This window comes from Cololabis saira, chromosome 13 (assembly GCF_033807715.1).
Source record: "Cololabis saira isolate AMF1-May2022 chromosome 13, fColSai1.1, whole genome shotgun sequence".
NCBI classification, from domain to species: Eukaryota; Metazoa; Chordata; class Actinopteri; order Beloniformes; family Belonidae; genus Cololabis; species Cololabis saira.
In genome coordinates, this window is record NC_084599.1 from 20,675,294 (window position 1) to 20,699,790 (window position 24,497).

General features: G+C 38.7%; 2 protein-coding genes across 4 annotated transcripts in view; both read right to left on the reverse strand.

Annotated features, from left to right (window-relative positions):
• The window catches only part of bend5 (BEN domain containing 5), a 28,788-nt gene extending 15,536 nt beyond the window's left edge, over positions 1–13,252 (reverse strand). The window contains exons 1-5 of one of the 3 annotated variants that reach the window (XM_061738215.1): positions 13,141–13,252; positions 12,959–13,017; positions 11,844–11,974; positions 10,163–10,649; positions 3,602–3,750 (exon numbers count right to left, since the gene is read on the reverse strand). In XM_061738215.1, coding sequence (XP_061594199.1) covers positions 3,602–3,750; positions 10,163–10,649; positions 11,844–11,933 — 726 coding nt within the window. In that variant the 5' untranslated portion in view covers positions 11,934–11,974; positions 12,959–13,017; positions 13,141–13,252. Of the gene's footprint in view, positions 1–3,601; positions 3,751–10,162; positions 10,650–11,843; positions 11,975–12,958 lie in introns of all 3 variants that reach the window. The other 2 variants (XM_061738214.1, XM_061738213.1) reach the window with 2 other exon arrangements.
• The window catches only part of agbl4 (AGBL carboxypeptidase 4), a 361,271-nt gene that overhangs the window by 88,877 nt on the left and 247,897 nt on the right, over positions 1–24,497 (reverse strand). The window lies entirely within an intron of this gene.

Here is a 24,497-nt window from a genome sequence, read left to right on the forward strand (position 1 = left end):
GTCTGTGGAATTTATTTAAATATTTTAAGAATGTAATTTATTTTTTAAAAATATTTAAAAAAAATTGCATTTAATAACCATGGACGTGTTTTAACTCTGTGTATGTAGGCTACAGTAGGTTTACTACGGGCTGGGAGAGGCTCTGTACTTCTTTCATTGACATGACAGTGCAGTGAACTGGTGAACAAAGTTATCAGCTGTCGTTCTTTACTGAAGTCGGGGAACAAGTCCATGTGGTTGTCCTTTAAACGTTTGGACAAGTTTGAAGTGTTGCCTCCTTTTGCGAGACACGCGTTGTAGCACCGCTTGCACTGCGGTGCATCTGGGTTCAGTGGTTCGCCCTTATCGCTCGGTTTAAACCCGAAATATTTCCACAGCGTACTTCGGTCCCCCATTTTGTCCAAAAGTACAGGCTTTTCTTCAGCTGCCATCTCTATTTATTTCAACTTTATTTCAACCCGCTCTGTCTGTCTAACACGCGACTTCTCGTTTCTCTCTCCTCCGCATGCGAGTGGGAGTGGGAGGCGGCTCTGCTTCTGCAACTACGTCACACTCGCGGACCTCGCCGTGCTTAAAGAGACAGGCTCCAATTTACCAATTCGTTTGCATAGAAAAAATATATAAAAGTACCGTTTGTTTTTAAATGCTGGTATAGTACCGTTTTCAAAACTCTAGTACCGCGATACTATACTGGTACCGGTATACCGTGCAACCCTACTCTAGAGTGTGAAATATTGCACATTGCCTCAGCGTGCAATAAAACAGTCAATTCATCATACTTTCTCATCTCCTAATTTTTATACCTAATAGTACAATGTCAGTGTGGTGTACATGAGACAACAAAATTGAATACTTTATGGATTCCACGCTGTTATCTGCAATATCGGGATCGGCAGATACTGTTTTTGGTGATCAGCCCTAAAAAAATCCTGATCAGTGCATCTCTAACAAGCACTGCAACATTTAAAATGGATTTAGGTTTTGACAGGAGTTAGTACCAAGGTCATTATAACAGCTACATAAAAAGGCTCATTAAGAATCTCAACAGTGATTGAAGGGGAGGAAACACTGTTCTTACTGGAAACACTGGTTTCAGGGTGGTGTCACTAAATTCATATCGCAGTGCCTGCCAGAGCAACTCTTAAAGTGGTTTAGAGTATGGTGGAGAGAGTACTTTGAGGCTGATCTTGGATTGCTTCAGTACTTTATTGTACTCACACTTTAACAAATAAGTGTATGTTTTCCTAGAAGGAATAATAATACTAGACAACATCAGTAAGAATAAATAAACTTCTACCAGATGTTTCCAAACAAAAATAGCTAAGCTTGACAATCATATTACAATCGTATTCTCTTCCGTCAAGTTACCAGCAATATAAATGCCATACTTTCGATAAAGAACCCTGAACCCCATGAAATCTGAAACAGGACATTTCCGGTGCCGAAGTGCCATTGGATTAAAAACGCAAACTAAACGACTGTTGTTGCTTTACCGTGCAGAGGTTACATTCGTTGTAATGCTCCCGAACTAACCAGCAAACAAAGAAGCATAAAATGACCAGAATATGTCGCATTTAACTTAACAGCGGAAGCCGGTTGGCCAGGTGGCTAATCAACCGGTATGCGTTTGGAGCAGATGCCGTCAATAAAGAGACTTCAGAATATTCACAAAACTGACACATGCATATAAACAGTCATGACAACATGCAACGACACCACAGCTGACGTAATTAAAATAACTTGTCATTCACACAGTCATGCAATCCAGCATCAGCACATGAACTACTTCCCCATTTTCAAGGTCTGATACAACAGACACATAAATGTAATGTAGGGGAACGAATATCGTGGGGCTCGTCAAAAAACAAGAAGTAGGTGGCGCTGTCGAGGCCATTTTTGTACAACCATGCCCGTCGCCCATAAAATATTGGTTAGTTTTCAAGCATGTTTAGGCCTCCAAAAAGCCGATTCATTTAGGATAACAGATTGTTTTAACTTTTAAAAACTGTTGCAACACATCAATTCCTTTCTTTTTCAGTCATTCTGATATCTGAGATTGAGTTTAAATTGTTAAATAGTGATCTTAATTTTGTAGAAGGTTTTTTTGTAGAGGGTTTTTTCCATTAAACTCAACTTGACAAAATGAACCAAACTGGACATCCCAAGATGATCAATTCCACCAAGTGCAATATAACAATTCACTTCTGTGTACAATCAATTTGGGCAATATTTCTTCTGTACACAACGTAGTGGCGGCGACAACGACTATGATGATCTTTGTCACTACTATTAATTTGTTTTCATTAATATTTCTATTTCATTTATTCATTTTCAGGTATCTTTGTACGTAGCTTTAAATTCCACTTTCACCAGTTCAGTTCAGTCACACTTACTACGTAAATAAGCTCAGGCCAGGAGCCGCTTGTAACTCAGATCATTATGAACTTAGTCTGCAGTCTATATGTTGCCAGTGCACATTGCATAAGCCTCGATCAAACACTCCAAGCTGATTGCCGGCCCAGACAGATTGGCCTAGTCTTCTAGGTGAGCTAATGCAACAACGGGCATATGTGACACCCTTTCCCTTTTCTATTCTGTTGTCACTGTAAAGTCTTTAGGCTGGCTTCCAAAAAGCTTTTCCCTGTGCAGCTAATGTGCTTAAAGCTGGCAGCCAGGAGAAAAGCTTTTTACTGCCTTAAGTTTGACAAGACTGTGTTCATCCTACCAACCATTAACTTCATTTATCCCACCGTTGCCATCTCCCCTCCTCCTTTTCTACCCTCCCTTTGGAGTCTCACTAGAGCTAACTTGTCAGTCACTTTAAATTCCTCTCGTGCAAATAATTAATATGAGGTCCCTGATGTAGGAGACTTCTAATTTGCAAGTGTTCTTCACGCTTGGAGTGGCTGCAGGCCCCTTAGCTTGTAGTACCAATTCCCCCCCTGTCATCAGAGACAGGACACTGGTTGAGTTACAGCAGTGGGGACAGAGAAGAACTCTAACAGGCTAATAAACATTGATGATGCTGGCTGGCCTTGCAAGAACAATATTAATCTCTCAACCTTCTTTATCTGCTCGGGCACAAGCAGCACAGCGGAAAGGACTGATCAACTATGACAACATGTTCCTGGGTTTATAGTTATTAAAAGGGAAAGACAGTGTTTTGTCCTAAACAAGTTTATGTCCATGCAAATAGCCAGGAATACAAAAGAGGGAACTGGGGGGGGGTTGCCATTAAGGTTACAAATATTAACTTTTCTTTGGCGGTACGCAAATTAGAGGTCCAGTGGAAATCAAGAGATCACTGTATAAAACATAGTAAGTGAAATTACAGGCCTGTTCTCCTGCTAATTCAATAAAACTCAAACTTTAAAAATATAATTAAAACATAAAAATTATGGAATGAATTCTGGACAATATTTCTTGAACATCTTTCAACCATGTATTTGAAATTAACATCTGGTCCCTTTGGTTTTCAACAGAAAACTCCAGAATGTAAAAAAAAAAAGAAAAAAAGAAAAGAAAGAAGAATAGCATGTGCTAAGAAAGGATAAAAGGATGAAATGAATGGGAAATTGTTTTTAATTCCAGATGAACTCACCTTCCCATCATTGCAGGTGTATACTGTTCTGGGTGAGGGGGAATAGCTGGAACTGGTGTTGGCTTCTTCTCTGCACGTCTCATGGGGCTCAACAATGGGTTCAACCACTTCAGCCTTGATTGTCTGAGTGCCATTGTCATGCATAGGCTCTGAGAGACAAAGGAACCATTTGAGATTATGAAGTTACATGTTTATGCAACAACTAGACGTCTGCCTTGAAATTAGTCACTTAACTGATGATTGACAGCATCAAAAATCAACAGTGGAATACAGTACAATGTGCTAATCATGAACAGTAACACCGTAATCCCTACAGTAGCAGTTTTTTTTAACTCCTCCACCACGGGACAGTACTCAACTGCTTGACTGTTTTCCTTTCTGCTTTAGGCCAGGATTTCCTTTGGCTTGCAACAGGCAGTTATTTTAGCCTCGTAACAAAGCTGGCTTGGTGGCTCGCCACACTAAGCTCCACTGCAGCTGATGAGTTTTAATATCGGTCGACACCCTCCATTCCAGGACTGACAGGATCCTTGGGTGCTCTATTCTTTATAGCCCGTCCATTTAGATGGCCTAGCCAGTAGTCAAGCACCTCTCTTTGAAACTAAAGAGGGTCTGACCTTAACACCAGCATCTGACAGTGTTTCATACAGAATCAGCTGTATTTGTGTGTGTGTGTGTGTGTGTGTGTGTGTGTGTGTGTGTGTGTGTAGTCTAACATTTTCGTCAACTGCAGTGCAGCTCCTTGTCCTCTGCAACTACAAGTGTGTATATTGATGTACTCTGCAATAACATTTTTAAACATAAGTAATTCAAATTTTTCATCTACCTCTGCTGGATTTAGCAATCACAATCCTAAAGAGAAAAATATTAGTTTTGATATTGCATAATAAATCTCCAAATGTCTTCATTGTGTTTAAATGACTTGCACTCCATCCCCAAGTAGTGCAAAGTGATGGGTATGTCAGTGTATGGCAAATGTAAAGCCTGGTTTGAAAAAAGGCTAAACATGGAAATTGAACAACCACAAAACTTATTTGTCAGTAGACACTTTTTCTACTCTCCAGCTGTGCATTAACAGTGATCACAAGAAGGTGCAATATTCTCTCCCCAGTGTGTGTTCTCGTGAAGCATTAAGGCAAACGGAAGGAGGTCCCTTTCCTCTTCTTTCTGATCTCTTTTCAGCAACATGTCCCTTAAGTCTTTCGCCAATGATTGCTTCATTCAGTCGGTGCTGAATAAAACACTGCACCAAAAATATGCTAATGAAAAATATAGCTTCTACCTGGATGTTCTCCTGGGACAAACACTGTACACTGGCCTCTGTTTCCCCGACGCTGATGGAGTTTGTGATGTTACTGCACCTGGAGGAGGAAGCTTCAGAGGTGAAAGCTCCTTCAGGTTGCTCAGCAGGAGATCAGTTCTCCCAGTAAACAAGTGGCCCTGGTGCTTTTTTCACCTATTATTATTATTACTTTTATTTATTAGTTTCTATTTTTGGACTGCTTCTTTTTCCACCTGAATGCTATTATCAGACAGCCAAGTGGCCATCACCGGAACAAAATGTTATATCGTCCCACCTTCAATGATATTCACACAGACAAGTGAGGTGGAATAAAGGTGTTATAGAGGCACAACAAACTGGCTGTGTGAATGGGGATATTAAAAGAGTATCTGTACATATAGACACTGATGTGGTTATTTTTCTCTTTTTGTAGGTTACTCCAGTATGTGACAAGCACACATTCCTTTTGGTGTTGTGAAGTCCACGTTTTACATTCCATCGACTAAGCACAGAACATGTCGTATAGGCAGCACAGCACACTTTGTAGTGCACATTGGAAAATAACTGTGCCCATGCATCTGAAAGAAAGATTTTTTTTTTCAACTATTAGTATTATTTCTAAATACTAACCACTTTAAATGGCAAGTTTAAAAAATATAATTTAAAGGGGACCTATTATGGCATCTAATACCTATTTTAGGCCTTGGACGTCTTAAAAACAAGCTTTTGATTGTTTTTGCTAAATAAATTAGAAATTCAGCCTCTGAGCCATGTCTTTATCATCCCATTCTTTAACCTCATTATCTATGTGGGATTATGAGTGGGCGGGGCTATGATAATGAGGCTCTGTGCTGATTGGCTGCCTGAATGACACGTAGAAAATGGGGGAAGCTCCGGCCGGAGTTAGTTGTTGTTGTTCCGGACAGAATTAGTTGTGGGCATGGTTTCACACATCGCTCCCGTCGTAACGAAAGGGAGCAGAATCTGAACGGCTCGTAGAAGCCACATCACACTGGATGGCTCATCCAGGCGGCTGTACAGACACTGCAGAATTTGGTTGCTTTCCTCCTTCTCTGAGTTGGCAGGCTGAGGGGAGACGACTTTATATATGTTAAAGCAAGAAAAAACTTGTTTTTCATAATAGGTCCCCTTTAACTTTAGTGCCTTCCACAGAATCAGACTATACTTGTAACAGATACTGAATACACTTGGCTGAATTAGCTTCAGGTAAATTTGAAACTCATATACTCCATTCTCTTTGGTCTCCACGAGAAAAACCCCACAAGCTCCAACTGGTCCATAACTCTGCTGCCCAGATCACAACAAGATCATTCCATCGCATAACCCCCGTCCTGCAGCAGCTTCACTGTCACAAGTCTGCCAAATAATTAATAACAAACTCCTCCTGTTCACCTTCAAGGCTATCCATAACCTCGCCCCACCTTATCTGTCTGACCTCCACCAGATCACCACTCCAGCCTGCTCCCTCAGATCCTCCTCTTCCATCCTAATCGTCCCCTCTGCCCACCGCAGAAACATGGGCAGCCACTCTCCTCCAAAACTATGGAACTCCTTACCACCTGACATCCAAAATAAGTCTCTCTCAATATATATATATATATATATATATATATATATATATATATATATATATATATATATATATATATATATATATATAAAAATATATATATATATATATAATATATATATATATTTATTTATTTGGGGTGTAACAATATATCGTGCCACGGAATTTCACGATACAAAAACGTCACGAAACGTGTCGTGGAGGTGACAAAGTGTATCGCAATATTGGATTATTAATATTAATCTATTGTGTTAACGCACATCCGAGCACGCCTGCCGACCGCACCCGTGGACCAAAATTTTCCTCCGCTCAGAAGAAACTAGTTCCGTTTTGCGGTCCCGATCACGGACTTTTAGGGTTTTGAGCTCTGAACCTTTAAGTCTGGTGTAGAGTTAAGCCTTACCTTATAAAATTAAACCTTTTTCGGGTCGGGGATAACTTCTTCAGAGTTCGAGTGTACTTTAATGTCCGCTCAACAGTGTAGGATTTTAGAACATCAACACGGCACCTAGTGCCGTACTGTGGCGTATCACTCCGCCCATTCTAAAACAGACTAACCACTACAGATAAACTGACTAGGGTCATTATAGTCCCTGATTTACACCAGAATATAAAGAATATATTTATAAAATAATGAACCCTGAATTACCAAAATAACCTTCTTAACAAAAATAAATCTCCTCTTACACTTATAAGGTGAGCATGAATCAATCTTTTTTATGATGTAAAAATTTATTTATTTACTTAATTTTAGTTGTTACATTTCTGGAAAAGAAAAAAGTAAAATCATACATGAAAGAAACTATTCAGTATGTGGCAAAATATTTGTACTTGTATGAAACTGAAGATGCATAATGCAAACCTGACAGTTTTAGTTCAGTTTGTGGAAAATGGTTGGCCTGGCTTTCTCTTTAAAACTTAAACAGTTATAAAGCATTACAAACTGTAACAATAGGGCAGTATTGTTTTGTATTTTGTGTCTTTCAAATAAAAGACAATTTTTTTCCAGTCATATGTTCCTCATTCAAGGTTGTTAAAAAAAATACTGCTATAATATCGTATCGTATCTTTATCGTAACCTCAATATCGTGTATCGTACCGTATCGTGAGATTAGTGTATCGTTACACCCCTAATATATATGCTAATTTTATCCATTGTTGTTTTATCTGTTTGTTGTAAAGTATCCTTCATGAAATGCGCTTATAAATGAATATATATATATATATATATATATATATATATATATATATAAATAAAATAAATCTGGTGGTGAGGAAAGGAACAACATAATTGACCGGTCTTGCTCAGAGAGTAACTAAGGTTGGTTAAAACTGTTCTGCATTTTTGCTAAATTTAAAAAAAATAAATAAAAATAAATCTCAGTGGTAATGAAAAAATTCAACACAGCTTAATGAGGTCTCCAACATTAAAATGTATTGATATGGTGGGTATGCAATCAGAGGCGAGGAGTTGATATCATTTGCACGTCTGTGTGTGTAACCCCATTCACACAGCCAGTCTGCTCTCCCTTTGAGTGTCTATATTTTGTCCTGCTGTGCCACGTGAATGACACAGGAGAAAGGTGTAATATTTTATTCTGTAGCTGTTAATTTAATAAACCGATTAAGACAAAATGACAATTCTACCCAACAACTACAAAAACCTAGAGGATATCATCCTCATCCTCCTGTTGTCTCAATATTTTACCCACAGCATCTGATCTGATTCAAATTTAAACTCATCCCTTTTGTCTGGTGGTTTCCCCCAGACCTTGAAGACAGCAGTCGCTGTTAAAAAAATAAAAATTTGGACAAGCTGCTAATGCAAAATTACAGGTCCATCTCAAATCTTGCATTCATCCGTAAAGTTATTGAAAAAGCTGTCTTTCAACCGTTAAATACCTTTTTAACTTTGACCAACCGCTGTGACATCTTCCAGTCCCGTTACGGTGCTCACCACAGCACTGAGACTGCCCTTGTCAAGGTGTTCAATGACATCCACATAAATACAGGCTGTGGAGGAACCACAGTGCAGCATTTGACCCCACTGACCACGGTATATTACTAGAGTGACCATAAAATTGGGTCAGACTTTCTGGCACAATGCTTGACTGGTTTGAGACTTACTTAAAGGACAGGGACTACTCTGTGTCAATAGAGTTCCTTGGAGTTCCCCAAGGTTTTATCAACAAATTATAACATTATTCGAGCACCGAAGAACATCTCCAGGATCAAAGGACTAATGTGTCAACAGTATGTAGAAAAACTCATCCATGCATGTATCTTTAGTCGACTTCATAACTGCAACAGTCTTCATAGGTCACCTACAGCTGATCCAGAACGCTGCTTCCCAATATCTTTAAGTTAGAGAACTAAGAAAGCAGACCACATCACTCTGGTTTTAAGATCCTTACACTGGCTCCCTACATTTCGGGCAATAGACTTTAAAATACTTTGTCAGTGTGTAAATCACTGAATGGTTTGGGACCAAAATACATCAGAGACTTCCTGTTACAATATCAACCATCGAAAACCTCTCAGGTCTTCTGGCCCAAGTGTGCTCTGTGTCCCCAGAATCACAACCAAACATGTAGAAGCAGCATTCAGCTTTTAGGCTCCACAGATCTGGAACAAATTTCCAGAAAACTGCAACAACGCTGAAAACCTCAGTTCTTTTCAATCAAAGTTATAAACTCATCTGTTTACTGTCTATTCTTTATTCTGCACTGTAGCTCATACTTTTTCCCTCTTTACTTTTCACGTTTTTATTTATTTTATGTAAAGTACCTTGATTGTCTTGTTGCTATACAAATAAACTTGCCTTGCATTGACACCTTGAAGGTAACAGACCCGTAATGGGAAGAAATGTTTGTGAGTGAATTGGCATAATGAAAGGGTTAACACTGGTGTGAAAATGACTACAAACTCCATTGAGGTTGAAATTAGACCACCATCCATGGCCACAGTTCAAATTAGCTGTATGACAGCAGAGATGAAGCGAAAAAAAAACAAAAAAACCCACAGGGTTTTCAAACAGTGTTCAGAAGCAGGTACCCGTTGGAATGGTCATATTTCTAACTTGGTCATTCAACTTGGAGCACTGGATACTCAGCGGATCCTTCTTCCATTCTTAGCAACCTGGAGGAGGAAGCACTAGGTGAGGGGAGGACAGCAATTCCCTCTTCCAGTTGCAGGAACATGGCAAACTCCATCAGCATTAGGAAAATTCAGGTCAGCACAGCTATGAATACTCCCAGAAGCAACTAGGTAGAAAACTAATCGTTTATTATGGTTTTGTTTTTCAGCACTGTGTTTCATTCAATACTGAGTGAATAAAGCAAACACAGAAACATTCAAAAGTTGTTCCTGTCTGTGGACCAGAAAGTAGAGGAAAGGGACCATCTTTAGCATGGGAAATGCCATAATGGGAATTGTGCCTTCCTGGGATCACAGCTAATGCACAATTGGAGAGTGGAAGCAGAAGAAAAGATGGGATTTAAAGTATGCGTTCAGCATAATTTCCAAATGAAAGCGGCTAGAGAGGGCTAAAACAAGAGATAGTAGATAGTGAAAAAATACATACCCCCTGGACAATTAACCAAGTATTAAAAATGTGTGGGAAACCCCCAATTTTGTGGCATTGACAGCACCAGCTTGTGTGTTAGTGTGCATGCTCCTGGTCTCTCACCGCTGCCCAGTCTCATGAGAAGTACATCTTGCAGCCTCCTGTTGAAGTCCCTCAGTTCTTTGACTTCTGTCAGCAAACTGCCATACTCCTTCAGCTTCTTGGCCTGCTGCACAAGCTGCCTACGGGTCCGCTCCAGCTCCTGCTGTAGCCTCCTCATCTCTTCCTCCTGTTGCCTGTAGCTGAGAACCAGCTCCTCATACAGGACTCTTGGAACCACAGCTGCAGCTACCTCTGATACACAATCTGTGTCCACCTCTAAATGCTGCTGCTGCTGCTGTTGTTGCTGGTGATGACGTTGCCGATGCTCTACCTCCATATCTTCATCTTCGTCATCTGCATCATCTCCTTCCTCAGCCAGTCGGTCCTCATCCAGGTCTTCTTCACCCTCCATAAAGGAGTTTGCTGCATTCCTCTCCAGACGAGCCACAACTGCTGCAAGGCTCTTTGAGGAGTTGGAAATGGGGCGCCCATGGTCATTAGACAAAGCCTGAAGAATTGAGTTGAAGTAAGAAATAGATCACTAACATAAGAGCTGGGTTCTTATAACAACAACGTTAAAATGCAATCTAGATATGAATGTGTGTGGTAAGAATACTGTCCAATCACAGATATATTGTAATTGGCTTATGTTTAAATATATAAACATGAAGCAGAGAAAAATGCTCAGGATACTCAAACAGTGGTGCTTTCACAGAGTTCATCCTGCAGAGTTGCTTTAATTACATTTTTTAAACCAAGAGCATCATCTATGACACATTTAAGAGTAGACATCACAGGTGAACAGACAGTGGTGTAGAGTCAAGAACCAAGTTCACGGTAAATTGCTAACTAGTTTATGGAAAATACTAAAAGTATTGTAGATATGATTGTAAGTATTGCTTCAAAACTCAAATATGTCCAAATTGAAAAAAAAAAAAGTTCTAAAATTCTGAAAAGATTTACTGTATTTTGAATACTTTGATTTTTACCAGCTATGGAAGAACAAATTTTAAAAATTAAACATGATTCTAAAAATGGTATAACAGCAGCCCGTTACTGGCTTGTTTTGTCTATGTGGCTCTCTGTAGGAACTGGGAGCAGAGGAGTCACTGAGTTCTTTGATGAGCCGCTCAGAGGATTTGTCGGTGAAAGGGCAGCTGTCCAGAGTGCTGAATTTGTGTTAATCCAGCATATGGTAAAAATAGCGTGGGGGATTTTGGATGCTATCCAAGTTTATGAAAATGTGACATTGAATCATTAATGGGAATTTTTTACTAAAACTGTTGTGTGTGATATATATATATATATATATATATATATATATATTTAATATATATAGTGAATATGTAGTGAAGGTACAAAAAAGGTCAAACACAAACCACACTTGTTGACATGAGGTAGTTTTGCACTAATTACTTTGCATACACGAAAAAACACAATGTAACACAGAAAAGAGTGAATAGTGTGAATAATAAGTAAAATAATAAAAGTCACTTAATTTGATGGTCTTTTTTCTTATTCTTAATTTTTTTTAAAACTGTCCTAAAATTTATTTTTTAGTCATGTAATCAATAGTAGTGATATCCATGACCATTGGGCAATGCTTTATACTTTTTCCACAATTATAAAAGGCATATTTTTAGTAATGCAGCATCAAATATAGGGGTCAAAACAATAACAGTCTAGTTAAAGTTAAACATACCTTTTTATGCCTGAGTGGCATTCTGTCCTCTCCAAAGTTGTTCTCAAAAGAGTTTCCTGAAGTCTTGATGGACATCTTGGGAATTTTCATCTTCTTTCGCGTTATACTTTCTTCAAATTCTTCTACTGTATCTGTGAAGACATCGAATACAGGCTGAGACCCATAGAAGTTAAGAAGTTTCCATGAATTTGCTATTGTCATAAAAGTAATGACGACAGACTAACCAAGTCAAATTGTTGTTTTTACTTCTATCCACAAAACTAACTTGAGCTTTGGAGAAGCAGTTGGACCTAAATGTGAGTGCTGCTGCTGAACTGCAGCAAAGACTGACACATCCAGGGTGATGCGGCTCAAAGGGTCATGCAAACGAAACAATCTTGTGCCATCATTATTACAGCTGCAGCTGAAGTTAAAGCATCAATCCCTTCCTTGTGTCATGTCAGTCTGCACATGCAGCTGCAGCAACACTGGTGACACAACACTACAAAGAGGCGACTAACGCGCTAATAAACACCAGATCTGTGGGAAAAGCATCTCTGCATCCTTTGCAAACCTATTAAATGACGATGCATCAAACAGCGGATATTTTAGTGCTAAAGTGAGGGTTAATACCCGCGCTGGGGCTAGCCTGCTAGCCTGCTAGTGCCAGCGTTAGCTCCGTGTTGTAAACACGCGTGACTCGCAGCGCTGCAAGCTTCATATTTAGCCAAACACTCAAGGTTCAAGCGGCCAACCCGCAGAAACAACTCCCCGAATACATAACCGTGACCGTGCCAGGTCCGTAAATGACTGTCAAGCCGTGACATCTTTGTAAAACTCACTAGCGTGATGTCGTTAGCCACGGGCGAGGACGCTGCTGGGGCTACTTGTCAAAGCTTATTCATGGTCCCGCGTTACACCGACGCAGCGCATACGCCGTAGGGTACGGCGTAGCCTACGTACCCTACGGCGTAGGCTCTGCGTCGATTTAACGCAGGCTTCAGACTCCAGCTGATCATCTTCTGACACATCGGGCGAAAACACTTTCTGTGACACACTTAAAGGAGTCTTACTAGTTCAGACGGAGAGGAAAAAGCATGCACCCGCCGGAGAGGAGTGTGGGGAGAGCGGCTTACCTGCAAGGGCGAGTATCTGCGCCTGGCAGGGCTGGCCTGCGCAGCCATGCTGCTCCGCTCTGTGGACCAGATACACCTTCTGATTATCAAAGTCTGCTCTGTGCACAGGGCTGAAACCTAACACATCTGACACGGGACACGCGTAGCACATATCGTCTTCAAAGAATCTAACAAAAGCATACATTATTTACTTCTCTTTGGTCCTGCACTTTGGATATGGTTGACAGTTTTTCCTGACAAAGTATTTAAAAAAATATATATACACACACACATAGGAGGGGGGGTTGGGGAGGGTGTCTGCGCTCGACTACTCATGCCTAGTCCACATCACCAGGGTAAATCATCAAGGCAGAAGCAATAGACATGACAAGCTGGACTGCAAATAAATAGTTTTTAAAAGCTATTTTTATCCAACAGTTCTTATGTTAAAATTATTTTTAGATATATACATAGATATAGAGCAGGTGCAGTTAATAATAATAATAATAATGACGGTATAGTGTAAATAAGTATATTTATATAAATATTTATATGGGCATGTGTGTACAAATATATAGAAATATTCAACTATGTGTATGTATGTATGTATGTATGTATGTATGTATGTATGTATGTATGTATGTATGTATGTATGTATGTATGTATGTATGTATGTATGTATGTATGTATGTATGTATGTATGTATGTATGTATGTATAGGTATGTGTGTGAGTATAATTACAGTATATACTACTACTACTACTACTAATAATACTAATAATAATAATAATAATAATAATAATAATAATTATTATTATTATTATAATACTGTTATTTAGCAGTGTGAGTACAGTGTGTGAGTATTTATAAATACGGGTTAAATGATTAGTGAATGGGGGTAGGATTAAATAAGTTTACACTTCTTCCTACTCCTTTTTTTCCTTTTTTTAATGTAAATTAAGTTATCAAGTGCTAAAGGATGAAATTCTTTGTTTTGTTTTCTTAAACTTCTCTTGAAGTGTTGTTTTTTACATGTACAAAAATAAAATAAATCAAATCAAATAAAAAAAAAAAGGTTTTCATTAAATTAACTTGTTCTACAGTACTGTTTACAGGTTTTTAATTTTCTGCAGTGACTAACCTTTATACATTTAGTCACAGATTCCAACTCTCTTTGGAACAGTGAACAGAACTTTGAGTGAACAGTGAGAAAAGCCACCTGAATGATTACCTGCCCAGTTAGATCTTATTGGTTCCTGTGTGTTTTCATGTGTTGCTCTGGTCTAAACTACTCATCTGTCCCTTGTATCACACCAAAAACACTTAAGGCCAACTGACAGAAATGAACTCTTTGTTATTGTAAGACAACCAAGGGGTTTATACAACAGGATGGATTTCGCTCAGTTGTTACTCTAATAGAGGGCACCACAGTCGATAAATGACATTAACAATTTCGTTCTGCTTCGGCTGCTGTAATTGAAAAGTAACTGATGCAGAACTATATGGAGCCTTTTTCTTTTCTGATATTTTGTTTCATGGTTTCAGGCATTTAGTTAGTTATGATTATTCCTGTTTCAAATGCCAACTTCCTCATGATGTTTGTTCACTGTGCTGTATAACTGGTTCTAGAGTCTTTTAGAGCGTCCAAGAGAGTTTGAAAACAAACAAATAAAACAATGACAATAACATAATGGAAGTCATTTCAATTTTATTATTGAGAGAAGTAGTTTATACTTTTTTTTTTTTAAACAAGTCAAGGGTTACAGTATATATGCCAGGTACTGATTTGGGAAACCAGTTGCTTAACTTTTCTTTGAGTAATCATTAAGTTAAACTATCACCATTGAATGAATTATTTCACAGCTGCAGAATATTTTACATTTTGACAGGATTTAAAGCACATCGACCAAGAATTATTTTGTATTTTTCACAGCTAAGTCATGGTCTTCCTCATCCATGTGTAGCTGCTTTGCCAGACCCTAGAAACTGTAACGAGAGTGAGGAAGATTGACAAGTGTTGAGCAGCTTCTGAATCAGTCAATCAAAGGATTGTTTTAATTTCAGGCTCTGTTCAGCTTTTTTGTCATCAAATCTGGCGTCAACATGACCGTTCGGTGTCTGCAGCTGTAGTGGTCATTGTTTAAAAAAGAAACCTACCATTTATTTATATATTTATTTATTCATTTATTTATTTATTTATTTATTTATTCAATTTTAACGTTACATTTTTTTGAACATTTCTTATGTTTTTTGTTTTTTACAAATGTCATGAAATAAAGTGTTTGTACAAGTTTTTTCTGAACACGTAAGGAATGTCTTACATTTTAAAACATATTTTTTTATGAAAGTGTAGAGACATTATCAGTCTTTTTCCTGTTTGTACAATATATGATCACGTTATATATTTACAATATAAATATTAAAATGCAAGAATGTCATCTTTTATTGCAACATGATAAATATGTATATTGTAATAATGTTCAAACATGAAAGATTTATTGTAATAACGTAATAAGATATTGTACAAATGGAAAAAAAATTATCGTTAGAACATTTTTACATTATAACGTGATATTGCTCTAATTTTCTTTTAAAGATGGTGGCAGTTCTACGCTTCCGTACATTTTACTGTTAGTAAAAACAAAAAAAAGTTTTTTTCTGAATTAAAACTACGGTATGTTATTTTTCTATCCATATATTTATCTTTTTGTATTTTTTTCTTGGTGTGCTCATATATATCACAAAAAGTGACCAACAACACATAATCCATGTAACAGAGTTCATGTGCAGATCTAACCTGTAAAAACAGTGCATGTGTCAGAGTACAGGATGTGTACCTGTCTTTTAAAGTGTTTTTTTTTAGATTAAGGAGGAACAAACCAGAAGGGAGCAGAAGGGAATAGACATTGTGCAGAGTTCAATTTATTTTGTATTCACAGTATTATAATATGACAATAAGATGCATTCTATTCTACATAAATGTATGCATTTAAATATGTCTGAACATAGATATTAGTTACAGTATATGATATACTCACAGTTTTCAGTGTAAAATGCATTGACATTAAACGGCAATTGAAAAGCTGTGAATACTTACCGTAAGTTTCTATAAGCGTGGACGTAGGCATCATCCCTGAGGTATTATGTTCGACTGTATATTTTGCTTGATTCGCGAGGCTTAAACAGGTGATATTGAGGGTCACTGATGAATCTTCCAGCCTTCCTGATAATTTTGATTTCACCATGTGAAGCTATTGAAACTCAGATTGCAGTCTGTAGCAGTTCTGCATACAACTATTTCAAGATGTTGTTTGTTCTGGTTGGTTGTGTTACCGTACCAAGTCAGGAGGGAGAAAAATAAACAGCTCTGTAAAAATAATACATTCCTGACTGAACCCATATTTCCTTAGCTGCCAGAGGATGTAGAGTCTCTTGTGGGCTTTATTAAAATTGAGACTGGTGTTCAAATCTCATGGAAGAGTTTGGTGTAGACTGGTGCCCAGGAAGTAGAAAAAGGAGACCCTCCCTTTGGAAATTAGATGTAGGAGACAAACATTGCTGTCATTTTATGTTTGTCTATACTTTTGCGACATGAAGTGTTTATTCAGGGTGCCAGTTTCATATGGAAAATGGCACCCTGAGACATTTGTCACTATTTGCACTGGAGCTCTTTGAGAGAGAATGGAGGAAGTATTTATCTCAAAAGTTCAACTATGAGGCTCTTTAGTAATTCCGCTTTTGTTGTTACTCACAGAATGTTACAGTATTTTTCGGAGGAACTCAAAAATAGATATTAAAAAAATAAAATCTGTCAATTAGTTACCTCTTCAGTGAGAGTACCCGTTGTCGCTGCAACACAGACTTGACACCACAGACTTAATAATTGTTCTTTTAAGTAGTTCACGATAAACCGTCAAAAAAATTCTCCACGGTAAGAATTTATCATCTCATGGTAAAAACGATAAATTCCCGTTGATGACGGAAGGAAGGAAGAAATGAGCAAGAAAGAAAGAAAGAAAGAAATGAGCCAGAAAGAAAGAAAGAAATGAGCCAGAAAGAAAGAAAGAAAGAAAGAAAGAAAGAAAGAAAGAAAGAAAGAAAGAAAGAAAGAAAGAAAGAAAGAAAGAAAGAAAGAAAGAAAGAAAGAAAGAAAGAAAGAAAGAAAGAAAGAAAGAAAGAAAGAAAGAAAGAAAGAAAGAAAGAAAGAAGGATAAATTCCCGTTGATACGTTTTTGTGTAACAAACATGGCGGAACAGGGATCTTTTATCAACTCAATTTAATTGGGGTAGTTTAGTATTTAGTATCTTTTAGAGCAGTGATTTGGCTCCAAAGACTGAATGTGGTGATAGATTTATAGTTACAAAGGTGGAGTTGAATTGTTATTTTTTTTATCGTCATTTTCATCGTTATCGGGATAAATACCAGAAATTATCGTGATACATTTTTTAGTCCATACCGCCCATCCCTAGTTTATGCATATGCAGAAGGAGTTAATCAGTAAGTACACACAACAAATCAAATCCATGTGGGTTCACTAGATTTGCAGGTGTGTGCATTCTGTCCAGGACTTTGCCTACATCCTCTTACGACAGTGTTTACTTCAAGTACGACTCGCAAACTCTCAAATGTGCAAAGTACTGTGTCACACTCATGTAACTGGACATCGTCTCAGAACAACTGAGATGTGACAAGCCTGTCCTGAACTGGCACTTGTGTGACCTTATTACAACAATGGCTCTTCAAAGACATTTTTGGTAGCAGACAATTTGATTTGTCACAGTATGAAACACATAAATGAAATTATACCCATGAATAATGGTTCAGTTATTTTTAACCTACCAGTAAACCAGAATAACGAACAAACATGCACGACTACTCACAAGTGGACATGTACAGACATGTAGATAGATAGATAGATAGATAGATAGATAGATAGATAGATAGATAGATAGATAGATAGATAGATAGATAGATAGATAGATAGATAGATAGATAGATAGATAGATAGATAGATAGATAGATAGATAGATAGATAGATAGATAGATAGATAGATAGATAGATAGATAGATAGATAGATAGATAGATAGATAGATAGATATTCATGCTACTATGCTATAGTAGAGGCCTTATGTCAAGATATGATGTCACTGCCATGCGCCAAACAAACAACTAATCTACAAGTGAACAAAGCGCCGTAGTGATGTGTTGTAGATCTGCATCTTCAGTAGACACAAGAGCACGCCGTTCCACGGAGAATTAAAGTGACGTACAACAACAGTAACCAAGCTCTTTGCCTGAAACATCGTAGACTGGCTGCAGTGGTATTTATAATGATTCATCTTACCTGCTTGGACTTGGATTGAATCACTTTGAGGAACTCCACATCCTAGGCGGAGAACTTTAGATTTAATCCTCAGTTTTATAAAGGAGATTTTGGAACCACCTGGATTTAAAATCGCACAAAGGAACTTTTGCAATCTTTAGTTTAGAAGGTCCCCCTATAGCCTGGAGGTTAAGTCGCTTTTACTACACTCTAAGATATATTTGGTCTCTTGCTTGATCCCTCCCTTGTTTGCTCTTCTATCATTACTTTCTTGAGTCTCGTCACCTATGCCATGATGTCATCTGTAGCTCTAGGAGCTAATGTCATTGCAAAAACTTATCAAAACATGGAGTAGAGAACCAACATGAAACCCTTCTATACATGTGTGAGAGAAATTACAACGTGATTTTGAAAACCTACCTGGCTGCTGTGTTACCTCGTGGGCCAGTTCAAGCAACATCAAAGATGCATCAGTACCAAATGTCTGCTATTAAACTGCTTCTCTATGGAAATTAAGTATTTCAGGAGACAAAAAAAGAGACTGAAGTATCTTTTTATCAGTTGGGTGTCCATGCTAATTTTTTTTGCATGTACTAGTGTGAGCTCTGGTATGCTCTGTCTTATACAGTAATTATGTGCTTCAAGAGTTATTGTCTTCTACTAGGTCATCAGTATTGACTGCTTTGCCCTTTAGTTGTTCTGTTTTCCACACAGGCAACAGAAGCCATTGGGAGGTCGCTGCTTGGACAATGTCATCTGATGGGCCAGATGTTGAGAGAGCACTTAGAAAGAGACCCGGCTACAGCGTGATCACTACTTCGATGACTCAAGGATTGGTTATGTTTCAAACCAAAGACACATACCACGCATGAGGAGGGTGTCCCCATTTTATATTTTTTCTTACTATTACTGCTCCTTGGAGACAGACTAACAAGGGCAATGTTCTCCCCCCAAATACTCTGCAAACCCTAATCAAAGCACCCAGTGGCACCACTTAGTGAACGAGGTTGCACTGATGTCTCAACTTCAGGAAAGACAAGAGAAGCTGTCTGGAACATCTGCTTAAAGCAAGTAGACATTTTTGAATTAACTGTCCCTGCAGTACTGGCTCTACATATATGGGGAGACTCTGCCCTTCCTGACAATGACAGGTTCATTTCCAGCCTCTTGGCTGGTGGAGCGTAATAGAGCGTCAGATGTGGTCACGCCTAGGGTATTCCAAATGTCAAACGCATGCTATCTGTATAACTGGTGTTATGAAACTAATGCAAGGTTTTTGTGTGTGGGCTAGTGTGAGTTTCCAGGCCTATAATGCACTTTCACACGGTAATTACAGGCTCTAAGAAGTATTATTTTCCAGCGGTAGCGGGTCAACGGTATCACATATTTTGCTCCAAATTGCTCTGGGTTCGGCACCAGCAACAAGTGAAACTGCGATGTCAACTTTTTCACCTGTTGTGAGACCCCAGAGGCCTCAAGACAGGTCCCAGATTGATAGTTTCTAGAGGGACAGGTCTGGACCTTTTGTTTCTGTCCTGCTTTTGCAGATACCTTGGAGGTATCCATGCAGCACAAACTTGTACAGTGGCTTGCAAAGGTACACACTGATCTCAAAAAGGACGCAACACAAGGAGGAAGGTACTGTACTGTAACTCTGTGGTGTTGTGACCTAGCATGTCACAGACATTTCCTTAAAGTTTCAATTGCATAAACTTGTAAAATAAAGGACTTAATCTCTTCTTCAAACTGAATATGGTTGACATTTAATGATGTAACAACAGATTTTGACATGAAATTGAAAATGTATAAAACAATCTTCAACTCCATAAATATTTTTTTGCTTGGCATAAACACAGCTATCTTCTGTCATCTATTCTGTCTGTGTAAATAAATAATCATCACAACTGCAGCAGTGTTTATGTTTTTGCAATGGCATATCCAACAAAAATAAACCACATTTAGCATACGACATTTCTATGCATACGGTTATAAATATATACATTTAGCAAGACATTTGGATGTATGAATCTCATACATCCAAAATGCTAATAATAACGTATCACTTAATATCAGTTACGTACCACGTGATCCTCTTCAGTGTTTTGAAAAGTTAATTCACAACTGCTTTCTATTAAATAAATCCAAGTTGCTCAGTTATTAATAATTAGTTCGGCAGTAAAAAAAAAAATCAACTTTCATAGGAATAAAAAGAAATAATATTTTAGCTAATTTATCAGTAGAAGGTTTTTTATCAGTTAAAGACTCAAGTGAGGACAGTAGCCAGACATCATGTCCTTCCTATTAGCTCCACACTGCCAGGCTCATCTATCTTTATTGGTCATCCATTAGCTCACATTAAAAAGAGACACGGGATAATAGCAGTAATGATGCTGATGATGGAATTAGACTGCGGGTGCACACGTCATCATTGCAGCGTTGCGCCTAGAATCATAAATTGGTCCCACAGACAAACAGACAGATGGAAAGGCAGCTGAAGTTAACAACCCTTTTATGGCTTTGAATGCATTAATTACTATATGTAAGAAAAACAAAGAACAGGGGAAGGAGAGACGAGCGAGGTCTTGATAAGTAGCTGAAACTGCCTACAGTGCTCGGATCCCCAGAAAGGAAGTTTATGTTGTGTTGTGAGCCAATGTAAAGGCAGCACCTGTGCTAGTCTGCAGGATGGACAGATGCTGGTACAGGTGTGTGTGATGATTATTGGCATGACAGGCAGCCAGCCTGTGGCGGCAGCGTACAGATAACAGACCCAGCAGAGAGACAAAGCCAGGACGGAGGATCGTGTAGGGAACTTTCTGGATTGATGCTCCAAGTTCAGGGTAACACATATCAACATGAAGACATGGCTGTCTGGTTCCAAGATGATAGACCCAGAGAAGCATAAATGACTTTTATGGTCAACATACCATTACAATCAATCACAAGTGTTTACTGTCCATTTTCCTATTTTGGTTGGAGGCATCTCACCAGACTTTCTCTTATTATGCCTCTTAATTAGTTCTGCATGAATTCCTAATCAACCATGAAAAAGGCATTCAGCAATTTAAAAAGTGATAGGCCATGAAATGAACAGCACTGCCACATACAAGCACATCAGTTATAAATGCTGCAGGGCCTGAAAACAGACCTTTGACTGAAAGAGAGTGGAAGGAAAGAGACACAAACACCCACAGTGGCGAAGCTTATTGTGAATAAATCCTTCATTAAGTATTTAGAATGGTATCAGTGCTGGCCCTGCCATCATGCTGTGCATACACAGTGATCCGCCCCAGAGACATTGATCTTCTTCATAAGGAACATAATGACCACCAGAGAAATACTGATCATATTTCAGCACCAGTCAATTTAGTTCATTAGGGCCGCTTTACCTCCTGCTGCAGACCTGTATTGATTTTGCCAGTGTGACCAGACTGTTATTCTCTGCTAACTAGATAGGAAACTCCCAAACCTGTAATTTATACAGTTGAATAATAGACTACGGGGAACAAACAAAAAAAAAAATATTTGAGAAACAGCATCTGCATAAAGGGAGTGTGGACTGTCCGTCACTGTGCCCTTTCTGTGTCTGCATCAAATGTCAGACATGACACAAGAAATCCTAAAAGTATCAAGGCTGTCCCCGGATTTCAGAGGGAATTTTTTTTTTTTTTTAATCCTCTAATACATTTTCCACCGTCTTCTCTCTCCTAATCTCCACTTATCTGTCAGCCAGGTGAGCAGCAGCACATGGCTGGTGGGCAGGCTTTGGTATGTGGGAATACAGCTCATCTTAATGGTATTTTTCCCCCTTTTCTTTCGCTTCCTTGTGCGTCTCTTAGCCTTTCCTCCGGGGCAGCTGTCAGACAGAGACAGAGGCAGCCGCAGAGCTTCTCATGGCTGCTTGTTGCTGACAGCAGGGAGCCGCTGGGATTGGACCAGCGGCTACAGCGACCCGTCATGCAGAGGGCCAGCCAGGCTCACAGGTGTACAGCATCCGACAGATAATAACAGATAAAACCTGGGCCAACCAGCAGCTCACTGCTCGCTAGGGGAATGGGGGACCTGTGTGGATGAGGTGGGGTGGGGATCAGACGATGGGAGGCAGGGAGCGTGCCGAGGGGCAAAGTGATTTGACAGCTAACGGCCTTTATTTGACCACCAAGAGCCAGACGCGGACCCACACTCACCGCAGTCAAGGACAAACAAGGTCTCGGATTTCAAATACCTCCACAAAATCACTGCTGCATCTTACAGTTTAAAGAGGTGAAGACTGATTCTGCTGGTGGAACTGCTATGTCTAAAAAAACATACCGAGACAAAGCATTTGAATTGTCTTTTTCTTGCGTTATCATGTTTCTGTTGATATTAGTTCAAAGAAATGTGTCTCTTACATACAGTTTAGTTTATGTTACAGGAACTTTCCTCCCCTATATTGAACCATCTACTCTGTGATTGAGATGGGTATTTTTAACATCTCTTTTTTTCCTTTCTTTTTTCAAATTTAGTTTTGAAACTCAGAATTTCTAGGCTTAGAAACTCAGGAGTTTGCGCAAAAGCCCTCCTGGATCACAACACAGACAATACACACCTGAGGCCTGAAACTCACTCGGTGACCCGATCAGATTACACTTTGCAGATAAAATCTTTGGTCGAAAAACATAAACTTATCATCGGCATCCAGAATGATATAAAAACAAAACAACACGGATAAAACAAACACATTGAGACACTCTCACCACCATGTTTCAAACTATTTAAGCGCTTCATATTGGTTTGCACGTGTAGACCTGGTCCTGTGGTAGGTAGTAATACTAGAACTAGAAGAAAAGTTATGACATAGATTGACCTCATTTACCTCAAAATAAAGCTAGTAGCTATTTTTCTGAAATTTCTGACAAATGGCAAGGCAAGTTTATAAAATCATAAATTCTGAGATTAAAAGGTCAGAGCGTTAGCCTTTTTTTCTGAGAATTTAACCTTCTACCCAGCATTGCATTTTCTTTTTAATTATACAGTTAAGCATAGCATGGTGGCCTCAGAACAAGAAGGTTGCTGTTTCAATTCCTGGCAGAGGCCTTTCTGTGTTGATTTTGCCTGTTTTTTATATTGGGCTTTCTCCCCTGCCCAAATAACATGCATGTCAGGTTAACTGATTATCCTAATTTATCCACAGATGTGAGTTTGAGTGTATGTGATTGTTTGTCTATATGTAGCACTGTGATGGATTGGCAACCTGTCAGGGGTGTATCCCTGCACAAAGAGAGCTCGAATAGGCCCCAGCAGATCCCCCGTGACCCGAAAAAGGAATAAGCAGGTATAGATAGTGGCTGTAAAGCCCTCATAGTTTTCTTATTCATCATATTCATACATATCAATGTCTTAAAGATATATTATAGTAACTAGGTTCACATTGTTCACACTGACATACTGAGGTATGACCACCTCAATACCTTGGGTGATGATCAGACCAAGGTATTAAGGTGTTTGAAAGCAGAAGGCAAATATCTGCACTGGAGAAATGTCAGTCTGAATCATTTTATGGAGTCAACCGAGTAACAGCATTTCATTTCATAGGTTTAGCTTTTGGTAAACATTTTAAACATGAAAAAGAATAATAATAATAATAATAATAATAATAATAATAATAATAATAATAATAATAATAATAATAAATTTAACTTGTAATGCACTTTACATTCAATGAATCTCAAAGTGCTACACCATTATTCATTCATACACATAAGTAAGCTACATTTGTAGCCACAGCTGTCCTGGAGCAGACTGACAGAGTCAGAAAAGAGTCATGTTAAGACTTCTCAAATATTCTGATAATCAGCAGCCTAAAAAAGCCAGAAATGATGTAAAAGGCTGCAAATAGTTATATCTGTTAAGGAAGGCATTGTCCTCCCTCACACACACACACACACACACACACATGCACACACAGAGGCACAGAATCCGAGACATCAATCCACCAGCCATACCACAGAGGCCGAACAGAATCAACCACTATTATCTAGTCCCTATGCTGGTAACACAAAAGGCTTCCTGGAACAAAAATCCAATCAGTCCTCTCTAGGAGGATTTTCTCCACAGCAGTGCTTAGCAACACTGGTGGCTCTGCTGGTAATCTGGGAGCCCACAGCCTGTTTACTGCCTCTGTCATATCTTCATTTTAGAAAGAGGACGGACAGTTTGCCTCTACGGTAAGTTGTCATTTTAGTGTCCTGTGCAC